The sequence below is a fragment of the Phaseolus vulgaris genome, chromosome 9 (assembly GCF_000499845.2).
Source record: "Phaseolus vulgaris cultivar G19833 chromosome 9, P. vulgaris v2.0, whole genome shotgun sequence".
Classification (NCBI taxonomy): domain Eukaryota; kingdom Viridiplantae; phylum Streptophyta; class Magnoliopsida; order Fabales; family Fabaceae; genus Phaseolus; species Phaseolus vulgaris.
The window spans coordinates 313,641-326,143 of NC_023751.2; the positions used below are offsets into that span (position 1 = coordinate 313,641).

General features: G+C 29.5%; 2 protein-coding genes across 2 annotated transcripts; one reads left to right on the plus strand and one right to left on the minus strand.

Moving 5' to 3' along the window:
- Positions 1-545: 545 nt before the first annotated feature.
- On the plus strand, positions 546-1,222 carry LOC137821109 (auxin-responsive protein SAUR21-like). The gene has a single exon (XM_068625542.1). The coding sequence runs from the start codon at positions 722-724 to the stop codon at positions 1,019-1,021; it is 300 nt and encodes a 99-aa protein (XP_068481643.1). The 5' UTR covers positions 546-721; the 3' UTR covers positions 1,022-1,222.
- A 6,901-nt stretch (positions 1,223-8,123) lies between these two features.
- Positions 8,124-11,604, minus strand: LOC137822095 (CDT1-like protein a, chloroplastic). The gene is made up of 7 exons (XM_068627000.1): positions 11,169-11,604; positions 10,944-11,063; positions 10,388-10,622; positions 9,081-9,977; positions 8,584-8,779; positions 8,410-8,500; positions 8,124-8,306 (listed from the first exon to the last, which is right to left on the minus strand). Exons 1-7 carry the CDS (start codon positions 11,453-11,455, stop codon positions 8,249-8,251), a joined length of 1,884 nt encoding a protein of 627 aa, XP_068483101.1. The 5' UTR covers positions 11,456-11,604; the 3' UTR covers positions 8,124-8,248.
- Between the last annotated feature and the right edge of the window lie 899 nt (positions 11,605-12,503).

Below are 12,503 nucleotides of genomic sequence, written 5' to 3' on the forward strand. Positions count from 1 at the left end.
TATATTAAAATAAAAATATTTTTATCATCAATATATTAATTACATTTAAAATGTAAATTTTTACAAATATACTCAGAAGTGAGAACTGAAAACCAAATAAAAAAAAGGTAAGGTTGAGTGAAATGATTCTGAACCTACCTTTTACAAATTAGTTTATATGCAAGTACATATTACATATAACATAGAAAGAGGTGGTAGTACGGGTGTGTGATTATGTGGTGCATTTAATATAAATTTTACAGCGACTTTCCTAAGTTTTTGAGGCCTCACATCACATGACATGTGAAGGGTGTGATGTGATCCTTTTCGTTTTCAGTGTACGGCACGCTGTTTTCAACATAATGGGTGATTCCAGATGGAATTGGAGTTGAGTTATGCAGTTTTCTGTTCTGCCATGTGAGAGTTTTGTGGAATTTGATGAAGTGGGCCCTTTCTTTTGTGGCACCACACTCCAACTAGCACTTCCACTCATATCATCCTTTCTGGATACGTATGGCTTCCCACACTCTCTCCTACCATCACTATAAATTCAACAACTCAAACCCCCTTCACTCCCAAACTCAATCATTACATCATCTTCTTCCTGCATGTTCCAACAATATTCACTTACCTTCCTATAATTCAACATCTTCTTCAAGTAACGTACTTGCATTATTCTCACTGTCTCTCTAGCTAGCTAGCTTCTCTTCAAACCCCATCATCATCAGATATATAACATATTATGGGTATTCGTCTTCCAATATTCATGGCTGTTCATGCGAACAAGATATTGAAGTGGCAGCAGCATCTCCATAACAGAAACCACTCCAATGTTCCAAAGGGTCACGTAGCAGTGTACGTGGGAGAGGCTCAAAAGAAGAGGTTTGTGGTTCCAATATCTTACTTGAACCACCCTTCCTTTCTTGTTTTGCTAAACCGAGCTGAGGAAGAGTTTGGCTACAATCATCCAATGGGAGGTCTCACAATCCCTTGCAAAGAAGAGGCATTCATCTCTCTCACCTCTCAATTACGTTCCTCCTGATCAACACTCTTTTCTGTCCCTACTCACCATTTTACTAACTCCATGCTGCTTCTTCAATGTTGCAGCTTTCCTTTTTGCATACCATACTTTTGTATATTATTTTCAGCCTTCTGGTTCATATTGTACATGCTGATTAAACATATTTTGTTGTAAAATCTTATCCAATAGTACTAATAAACACTAGTAATGATTTTAATGAAATTTATGTCTTCTTAACATTATGTTGATTAGTTATTTATTTATGATAATTGAATTCAATAGAGTTTTATAGAATGGTGTTAGAAGCTGAATATTGAAATGTTATGTACATGTACATGCAAATCCCAACCCAACATATTTAATTGTAGTCTTTCATGTATAGTTAAATGTTTTAGTACATTTTCTTCTAAAAATATTCTTAGGGTCTGACGACAAAAGTTTAAATATTTATTACTCAATGAACCAAGTTGTGTCTTGCATGCACATATCTCAAGTTAAAACTATACTTCAATTTAATTAAAATATAGTGATATCAAGTGGTTTTGGAACTTAAATTAATGAAATAAAAAGAGATGAAATGATTTTTAAAACCATTTTATCTCACTTTTCAATTTCTCTATTCTTATTTATTTCAAAATTGTAAAAGTTATCTACTATGTATGATAGAGACAGCAGAGTTAGATTGAGATGATTCAAATATGGTTAATGAAATATAAGACACGGGCTTTAATTTTGGAATATGAAACAAATATTGGAATTTTAACTTGATTTAAACATTCTCATCAAACTCAATCTCGTTGTTCTTTCTCAATAGCTTTATATATGACTCTCATTGATCTAAATTAAATTCTAGCAAACAATCTGGCATTGAGTACAAGATATTTTTATCCTAATTTAATCATATGCACAATTTGTACGGTAAAAAACTTGTTTTTTTTATCAGCAATAAAAAATAAATAAATGGAAATCACTTCACGGGTGGTTCAACCCTTATACACGGTACACAAATACCTCCTTCGACCACAATCCACCAAACTAACTAAAAAATAATCTTGCCCTTATTACACCTAACAAACAGCTTCAAGAAACCAACCTCATACACTCCACATGTTCCAAACACCAATCAGAAAAGGAAAACGAAGCAAAACGAATTTTTGCAGAAACTCAAGACCAAACCTTTACTTGCACCAAAGCAAATACTTCAGACACATCAGTCACTCCTCTTTTGAAAATGATAGAATTCACGTGGTTCCAAATTTCACTCATCACCCCAACCCAGATTGTGTTCCATACAATATTAATCGACTTTGAAGATAGAGTCATCCTGAATTGATCAAAGTTAGACTTCAGATCAATGTGAGACACAAACGAAACAGCAAGCCACCTAAAACATAAACTCCAAACTCACCAAGCAAAACTGCAATCGAAGAACAAATTTCTGCAAGACTCTTCCTCCTTCTCACACAAACAACACATCGAGCTTTCTACCAACACTCCTCTTCTATTCAAATTAACCCTAGTAGCAAGCTTGTTTTCCATCGTCCTCCAAGCAGTAAGCACAGCAGAGGGTACTGCCTTACACCTCCACAACTTTCGGAAAACTGAAGAAGAAACCACCTCTCTGTCCTTCCTAACTAAATTGTAGGCAGAATTAACTGAAAAAGTTTGAAGACCCCTAACCTTCCAAATCCATCTATCGGCCTCTCCCGAGGCCAACATAGCCTCAAGCAAAAGATGACTCAACTGATCCACCAAAGGATTCTCCCAATTAAAAAAGAGTCTTCGCCAAGCAAGTTGCCAACCCCAAACACCATTAGACCAAAACTCAAGCTCCGCCACCTTTGCATCTTTGGCTGAACAGATAGAGTACAATCTCGAAAAAACACTCTTCAGTGCAACACCATTCAACCAACTGTCCTTCCAAAAAGAAATGTCCTTCCCATCACCTACTTTCCACTTGAAACCGTCTTCAAAACTTCTCCCCCAACCCTCTAAAGCCCACACCTCTTTCAAATCTTTCCACCAAAGAGAGTACCTCTTACTTTTTCCTTCATCTCCCAAACTTCTCCACCCACCGTATTTAGAAACGAGAATCTCCTTCCAAAGACCACCCTTATCCGAACCCAACCTCCAAATCCACTTTCCTAACAAAGTGAGGTTGAACAACTTTGGATTAATAATTCCTAAACCCCCAAACTCGCGAGGCTTACAAACCAAACTCCAAGAAGCCCAAACAATCTTCCTTCCTTCATAAGAGTTGAATTTTTTTTAAGAATTATTTAAAAAATTCAAAGTAAATACAATCTTAATAAGAATAACTAAATACATACAAGTAGTAAAATCTTATCTGATTCTAATTATAGAAACAACAGTAGTTATATTAACTAGTAAATGAAATTAATATTTTCTTAAAATTAATTTGGTTAGTATTTTGTTTATGATATGATATTTGATAGTATATTAATATATATATATATATATATATATAATTAAATTTAATTAATAATAAATATTCTAGGTAATATTACTAAAATTGAAATTACTGCTTTTTTAAATAAAATAAAATAATACAATCTAATAGTAATAAATAATCAGTAACCAACCATGATAAATAAATTTATTTTTGTTCTTATGGTTGATTTTTTTTTTCAATTTTCACCAATTTTTTTGTAATGACTAGACACAACTATGTCATTATTCAGAAAATTGTATTTATTCTAGTAGGAAGTTAGTGGATAGCTTCTCTAAGAAGAGATTGTTGTACAATTTTATACATGAATTTGATCATTCTTAAAGTGATTCTTATTTTTTTAATTTTTTATTCTCATTCAGAAAATTCACGTAATAGCTTATAAAATACACTTGTCCTTGTCTACTTGGATTCACCAATTTTTCATGTGTTTGGTCCATTAGTACAACTATATGTATATTCTATACTCTAAGCTCACAACTATTGTATTTACTAGATACATAACACCTAATTCTTTAAATAGACACTTCATCTTATTTTAAATTTTTAAAAATATATTTAATTTATTATATAAATAAAAAATTTATTTTTTCACTATTATTTTTTTATTCTTATTTCACATAATCTTGAAAACCCTTATTTTGTTATCTAATTTTCATTTTCTCTTTTAAATATTAATTTCACTCATCTCCAAACTAAGCATTAAAACCAATATGATATAGGTGAGTGCAAACCTAAATTAGATTGACATCTAAAATTTAATATAATTACTCAAAATATAATATTGTATCTAAAGTCAAAAACAAAGAAAATGGAAAGACAAATGGTTAAAATAATAAATTTCAAAAGAAAACGTTTAGACCAAAAGAACTTGCAAAAATAACAAATTCCCACCAGAGACACTTCAACTTCACCTACAAATACAAGACAGAAAAACTTTAGTGCACAGAAAAAACTATAAAATAATAAATCCTTTAAAAAAAACTTGTAGGAGTTGAACTTTTATCAGTTTTTAGGAGTCATTTGAAAAGTTTAAACTGAATACAATTTTAATAAGGACATTAAATACAAGTAGTAAAATCTTATATATCTGATTGTAATAATAGAAATTACAGTAACGATATTAACTAGTAAATGAAATTAATTTTTCTTAAAATTAATTGTTTATGATATTTGATAGTATATATATAATTAAATTTAATTAATAATAAAAATTCTAGGTAAATATTACTAAAATTGGAATTACTTCTGTTTTTTAAATAAAATAAAATAAAATAAAATAATACAATATAATATAATAGTAATAAATAATCAGTAACCAACCATCATAAATAAATTTGTTTTTGTTTTTATTGTTCAATTTTCACCAAAATTTTTTGTATTGATTAGACACAACTATGTCATCATTGAAAAAATTGAATTTGTTCTACTAGGAAGTTAGTAAGAAGCTTCTAAACGGAGGAATTATTCGTTTCTGTACGAGTTGTGTATGAGTTGGATTATCTGAAGGGTTTTTATTTATTTTTTATTATTGATGCATTTAAAAAATTGTCTCAATGATTTATAAATTACACTTATTATCTAATTTTTATTTTCTCTTTCAATTATCAATTTCACTCATCTCCAATCTAAGCATTGCACTTTAGAAAATTTAAATTTAAATTTTATTAAACTAAATCATTTTTAGAACATATATTGAGTAGTTCAAGTACCAAATTATCTCAAATTCCTAAAATAATTTTTCTTTCAACATTTATTAATATTTATAAAAACAATAAATATTGAAGCTATGAATATTAAAAAATAATTATTTACTATTTTATATAAGTATTTAATAATATTATATTTTTTTATTGTAAAATCATAAAATTTTAGTGTGTAATTATTTATCCTTTTATATAATTACTTCACAATTGTTTATTTTTTTATGAAATTATTATTTTGTATTCTATGAGATTTATAAAATTATAATATTTATAACGACATGAAAACTAATATAATATAGGAGAGTATGACATCTAAATTATATTTACATCTAAAATTTAATATAACTATTCAAAAAATAGTATTGTATCTAAAGTCAAAAACAAAGGAAATGGTTAAAATAGTAAATTTGAAAAGAAAGCGCTTATACCAAAAGAACTTAAAATAATAGCAAATTTCCACTAGAGAGCTGCTTCTCATAAATCCATTCTGGTGCTATAACAAATCTAACTGCTCTTCAACAAAACTATAAAATAATAAATTCTTTCAATAAAATGGGCCGGGCCGTCCCAACAGGCAGATTAACTTTTTGGTTCATTAACATTAGGCAACTTCTTTCTGCACCTCTACAAATTTCTTCCTGCACCCCCTCACTTTCTGAAAAGACTGTTTTGACCCTTTAAAATATGACTTCCAGATTGTTATTTTCGAAATATTTCTAGAACGTCTTTTTCAGACATGTTTTATGAATTCCAGATTTATAAATCCGGAAATAAAAAAATGTATTCTGAAAAAAAAATTCTTGAATGATTTTGTCTTCCGGAATTTCTATTCCAGAAACATTTAAAACTGTAAATGATAATTTCGATATTTTGAAAGAAAGTAGGGGTGCAGGAAGAAAAGTGTAGAGGTGCAGGAAGAAACACCCTTAACATTATCACTAGTCTTTTCAAACAACCTGGTGGTAAGCCCTTCCATTATCCATCACCATTGTGAGACTGTTTCTTCCGGCACCTCCATACCTTCTTCTCTCACTTCCATAAAATTTTGAATTTCCAAAAATGTTCCTATACAATATTCTAGATTACGTAATCTGAAAGTCATTTTTTAAATTTGTAATTAGCTTCCAGATTACATAATTCGGAAGTCTTTTTTAAGATGCATGATTACTTTCCAGATTACATAATCCAAAATTCTTATTTAGCTTTCAGTTATTTAATTCGAAAGCCTTTTTTCAAATGAGTTTTTGAATTATATAATCCGAAAACTATTTTATGAGGGTGACACAAGAATCAAAATGTATTTTGTTGTTGTGTATGAGATAGCAAAAGAAAAGAAGATATGAAGGTGCAGGAATTGTCAAGCAAGAATATTATAACAAGTCATAAATGATTCATGAGAGTCACCAAAAATAACTGCAAAATTTTCTTTTTGTTGAATGTATGAAATTGCAGAAAAAGATAATTTAAATCAAATGTGGTACCAGATTTAACCTTCTCTTGTCACTCAGTTTGTAGTTATATTCTAAGAAGTCCACGTATTTAGTATTGGGATGCCACAATTTTTTAAAATTCAACATACCATACATATAAACCATGGATACATTAATAAAAAAATTATAAAAGGTTTTTGTATAAATATAAAGTATTGATAAATAAAGTGGCTTTGCTGGTTCTTACTAATTCATAAATATGAAGATCATAATAAAAAAAAAAACATTTATAATCATTACAGAGAAATGTACTTTTTGTCTACATCAAAACCAATCTTATTAACTGTATCAATAAAAGCATGTGTGCTTAAAACAAGCTTTGACTCTACTACAGTAATTTATAATTTAGAAACAATGTTAAAATGTTCTGATAATCTTTTCATCCATTGTTATTATGAGAAAAAAAAACATAATTTTTAAGTTTTGTTCATAAATAGATATTCTTCCAATTCAAAAGGCCCAACACAATGTGAATATATCTTTACTATGTTTCACAATTTTATCTATTTTTTTTTATACAATAATGTCCTTAATCATTTTAACAAAAAATTAGAATGTGTGATACTATTTAGAAGTATTCAATTAATATATAAAAAAATAAAAATAAAAATTGAAAAGAATTATATACTTTTTGAATACACACCTTAAAGTATCCAAGATGAGTATGAGAAATATTTAATAATATATTTTTAAATAAATAGTATCAGTTACTTTTTCTGTTCATATTTTGAAATATGCAATTTTGAATTAAGATATAGATACTTTTCAATTTTTAAAGGATCCAAACTTGATAGGTTATATTACATCTCTTCAACTTATATCCAAATTTGAGGATAGATTTAATCTATTATTAATTTAAGATTCCTTGAAAAAAATACTAAAAATCATTAAATAAAATTAATTTTTAAAATAAAAAATAATTAATTATTATATTAATTAACTTATATTATTTTATAGACTAAAATATTAGTTAGATAAATAGTTTTTAAATTGATATTTAATTATATATTAAGATTTTAACTATTAATTATTTAAACTTATATAATTACTTAATAATTATTTATTTATTTTAATTGTTATTTTGTATTCATAAGATTTATATAATCATAAATTTTTTTCTAAAATTTGATATTAGAAAAACAAAAATTCTTTGAAATTAAGTATTTAATCATAATTTTATTATAGAATCACAAAATTTCAATGTGTAATTATTTATTTTTTATATAATTATATCACAATTGTTTATTTTTTATGAAATTATTATTTTGTATTCTGAGACTTATAAAATTGTAATTTTTTCTTTAAAATTTGATATTAAAAAACTATCCTTTAATTATATTTTTGTGAAAAATTAATATTTACAGCGACATGAGATCCAATATAATATAGCGGTGAGTATGACCTAATAGGATGCATTACATCCTACACAATTAAATGTTTCCATGGATCTCACTGTCTAGAAAACCACATAAAATGAATATATATTGACATCTAAAAGTATAATATAACTACTCAAAAAATAATATTGTATGTACAACCAACAAGGACTTCACCAACAATTCATTTCTGTCTTCTTCCTCTACTATGCCGTTTCTTCAAGAGATGCTCGAATGGTTTCAGGGCTCAACATTTTGTTTATGCTACCAAAAACCACGTGCCATAAAGTCAAAAACAAAGGAAATGGCAAGACACATTGTTAAAATAGTAAATTTAAAAGAAAACGCTTAAATCAAAGGAACTTACAAAAATAGCAAATCCCCACTAGAGATCTGCTTCTCAGAAATCCATTCTGGTGTTACTTCTTGTAACAAATCTAGCTGGTCTTCAACTTCACCTGCAAATACGAACCAGAAAAACTTTAGAGTACAGAAAAAACTGTAAAATAGTAAATCCTTTCAACATAAAACAGGGCCTTACTTCTGTCAACAATATCACTGTGGCTTGCTATTATCTTGCTTACAAGCTCGGCTTTAGTAATACAATTCCGCTGTCGAAGCAAGAGGTGAATCATGTCAAAGAGCTTAGGGAGGTTAGCTATATATTTTTTCCGTTTCTTTGCTTGAGTGATAGCTGGGTCTGTTTCCTCCATTGCCATTCTTTCCTTTTCTCTAATCTGCAATAGGCACAGTAAATATTGATCACATTAATGCAAAGTAAACCTAACCAGATGTTAGGCCCAAAATTTATTGAAATACTCATTGAGTGGACAAACTAATAAAAGTGAGGCTGATATCATACAAAAAACATTTATACTTCCTCACTGGAAAAATACTTTAATTCTAGTTAATGGGACAACAAGAAAAATGGAGAAGCAAAGGCCTAAAACTAACGGGTAGCAATTTAAAACCATAGGATCCATTATTACCAAATAAATAAATAAATGTAGCACATTGTTAAAGAAAAGACAGACATACCGATTGGACAAGATTTTCTGGAAGAATGTCAAAAACATCATCATCTATTGGTAAGCCACCGGCATTGTCTTCATTCACGACCTCCTTATTATTCACTGGAGTGTCAAATCTCAATGACCTTGAGCGAGATGGACGTCTAGCTAACTTGTTCAAAGAACTGATTGGGTGGTCATCTGGGCTCATAAGACATCTTTTGGGTGAACGCAAGGCAGGTGTGGCACTCATCAACCTAATTGGAGTAGAAACATGTTTAACTGGAGTTGACATGGCATCAATGCTAATTGGAGTAGAAACATGTTTAACTGGAGTTGACATGGCATCAATGCTCTTGAGAGAAACATCTTTGTTTTCTGTGCATTCAGCGATTTTATCTGCTTGAGTTGACATGGCATCAATACTCTTGGGAGACCCATCTTTGTTTTCTATGTACACTATGGTTTTTCTTGCTGGAGTTGACATGACATCAATACTATAGAGAGACCCATCTTCGTATTCTGTGTGGTCAACTATTTTGCTTGGAGTATTAGCGGGGGCGGGAGAACTGCATGATTCGAGAGAGGCATAAATTGTTGGACAATTTTGTACCGAATCTACTTGAGAATTTTGCTGTACATTATCCGCTCCATTTTGTTTAAATTTCAAAGAAAATCTTGCTCTAAAGGATGGAGCAAAGTGAGAAGCTGCTGCCAGATGCTGATTAGACAATTCAACTGATGTTTCTACTGGTACAGACATTTGTTCATCTATGTTAACAGACTCTGCATTATTGACAATGTCATCATAGCGCATGCAGAGTGATAATTTTGTTCGGAGACGAGTGTCAAACGTGTCTAAAATATTGGCTTTCTTTGGACGATTGAATGGCTCAGGCAGAGTTCCTTCTGGAATTTCATCTCCCTACACATAGAAGCATCTCTCAGACCAAACAAAATGCATGATTACAAAGTAATTAGTCTGATGAGGTAGTAATTGCCCATTATTAAAAATAATTAGTATTCATTCAAAAGTATTTAATCTGATTGAGATAGTAATTGCTCATTTTAAAAAATAGACTGGATTCATTACAAATTATCCTAATTTATGAACAATCAATTTCCAACAAAGCACAGGACTATTCCATTAGCATATGATAGTATATCACATCTATAGTAATTTTGCATAATAACAATCACAATCATGAACAAAACTAGAAAGCTAGAGAATAATGTTGAGAGAAATAAAAATCAAGGCAAAAGTGAATCATAGTAATATGAAAAGTTTCACGATAAATTATTAAGCGGTTATTCTAGAGGTAAAACGTGACCAACCTCAGGATGAGATTCCCAAAAATCTCTGAGCCGTGCGTGAAACAACTTCTTCAATGACACTCTCGCATGTTCAGGGGACAACTTCACATCAGAATCTACTGTCTCACGGACTAAAGAGACGTGAATATCCGGCTTCATACAACTAGTCCGTTCATCATGCACTGAAACCTTCTTTAAAACAATAGCATCAGGCAAGATAAATTTCAACTGCGCCAGATGACCATGAGTAAACCTCCTAAACAAAAAGAAAAAAACAAAATTCCGTTATTGAACACTATTGCGGTATAAACAGTTCAGGAAGAGATCTAGATCAAAACGTATAACGTTCTTGCTGATGGTGAGATAAGTTTTGTTATAGATTAATGCTCAAATTAGGTGAGTTACTCAGAAAGAGAATATCAAGTGATTACAGAATATCTTTATATGTTATATTTCTATTTCTTTGAGTGGAATTGAGATCTGACCCCGAGTGTACAAACACAAAGCTTAAACGATAATTTCATGTAAAAAAAACATTTTTATCGATTAAAAGAAAAAGAACCTAATCGATCGGTACCTGTCTGTTAAAGATTCAATTCTAGAACTGATTTCCGTAAAAGATGGAATCTTCCCTTTCAGACGGAACATTGAAATTAAAGTGTCCAAGCGATCGAAGAACCGATCCAAAATCTCATATCTGCGCATAAATCATAAAACTCAATTATAATCAAATACATACATAAAAAAACACACACATATACATATATTAAATTATCGGAAATTATAAAAAAATGTAAATTACTTTTCGGGAAGCTTGGAGGAATCATCGTCAGTAATCTTAGATTTACTCGGAGAAGAAGGCCACAGTGAGATCTGTCTCTTCACACTCTTGCTCTGCGACGGTGACGACGTCGTTTCGCCGCGTTGCTTCCGATCCTGCAAATCCTTGCCGACTTTTTTAATGTCTGAGACGGAGAGCGACACGCCACGGTTTCGGATCCGCTGCGGTGGTTTCTCCGGCGTCTTGGAGTTGAACTGAACGGGATTTGGTGATTGGACCTTGGAGCTTCTAAGATCGGGGTTCTTCATGATGTTTGGGGATTAGTGATGTGTGACACAGTGAAATGAAAAATTATTATGGACTGATCTTTCTTTTCGAGGGAAAACTTTCTCTTATTGCGTGCGAGACGTTGCTTCCCGCCAAAATGAGACGTTGCTTCCCTCCAAAATGAGCCGTTGCTTCTCCTACTACTCAACTATTAATATTTATTATTATATATTAAAATAAAGTGGTAAATAGTTGTTTTGTTTCTATGGTGGTGATAGTATTGTAGTTCTAAACTTAAAGAAATTATTTGGAATTTTTTTTTAAATTAAGAGGTGCTTTATATAATTGAATGATAAATTAATATAATTGAATGATAGTATTTAATGAGAACAATTATAAAAAAAGGTAAAAAATAAAAATCAGAAAGATATTACAATTTTTTTAGTTAGAAAAAGAATGAAAATATTGTTTATTAATATATTTTGCAAATTTTGTTTATTCGTTACAGTTATAAAAAATTTGAAATGTAGCGTATGAAATTTATTTATTATGTATTTAAAGTAAGAAAAAAAATATCACGTTAAAAGTGTGTTTGCTTCCAAGTGGGAGGAAGGAGGGGGTGTTTTTTTTGTGTTTGTTTCCATGGTTTTGAGAGTGGGGGAGAGGGTGGAGGGTTTTTTTCATTCTTCACAAAATGAAGAGATTTGTGGGGATTTAGTAGGATTATTGCATTTTACTAAAATACCCTTGTGTATATATTTTATTTTAATATATAAAATTAAATATTACATAAATTTATATATTATTTATAATTTCAAAAATATTTAATTATACTATTAATAACAACATATAATTATAAATAATAAAATAATAAAATAAAATTATAATATCAACAATATATATATAGTTATATAAATTAACAAATTAATATTATTTTTATAAATTTTAATGTATTTAATAAATTTATTTTAATTTAACACCAAAATATTTTATATTATATTTTTTAATTTTTTATTAAAAATATAAATAATTATAGATATTATATATTAAAAATATTTAATTAATTCAAATCTAAAGAGAAAAAAATCA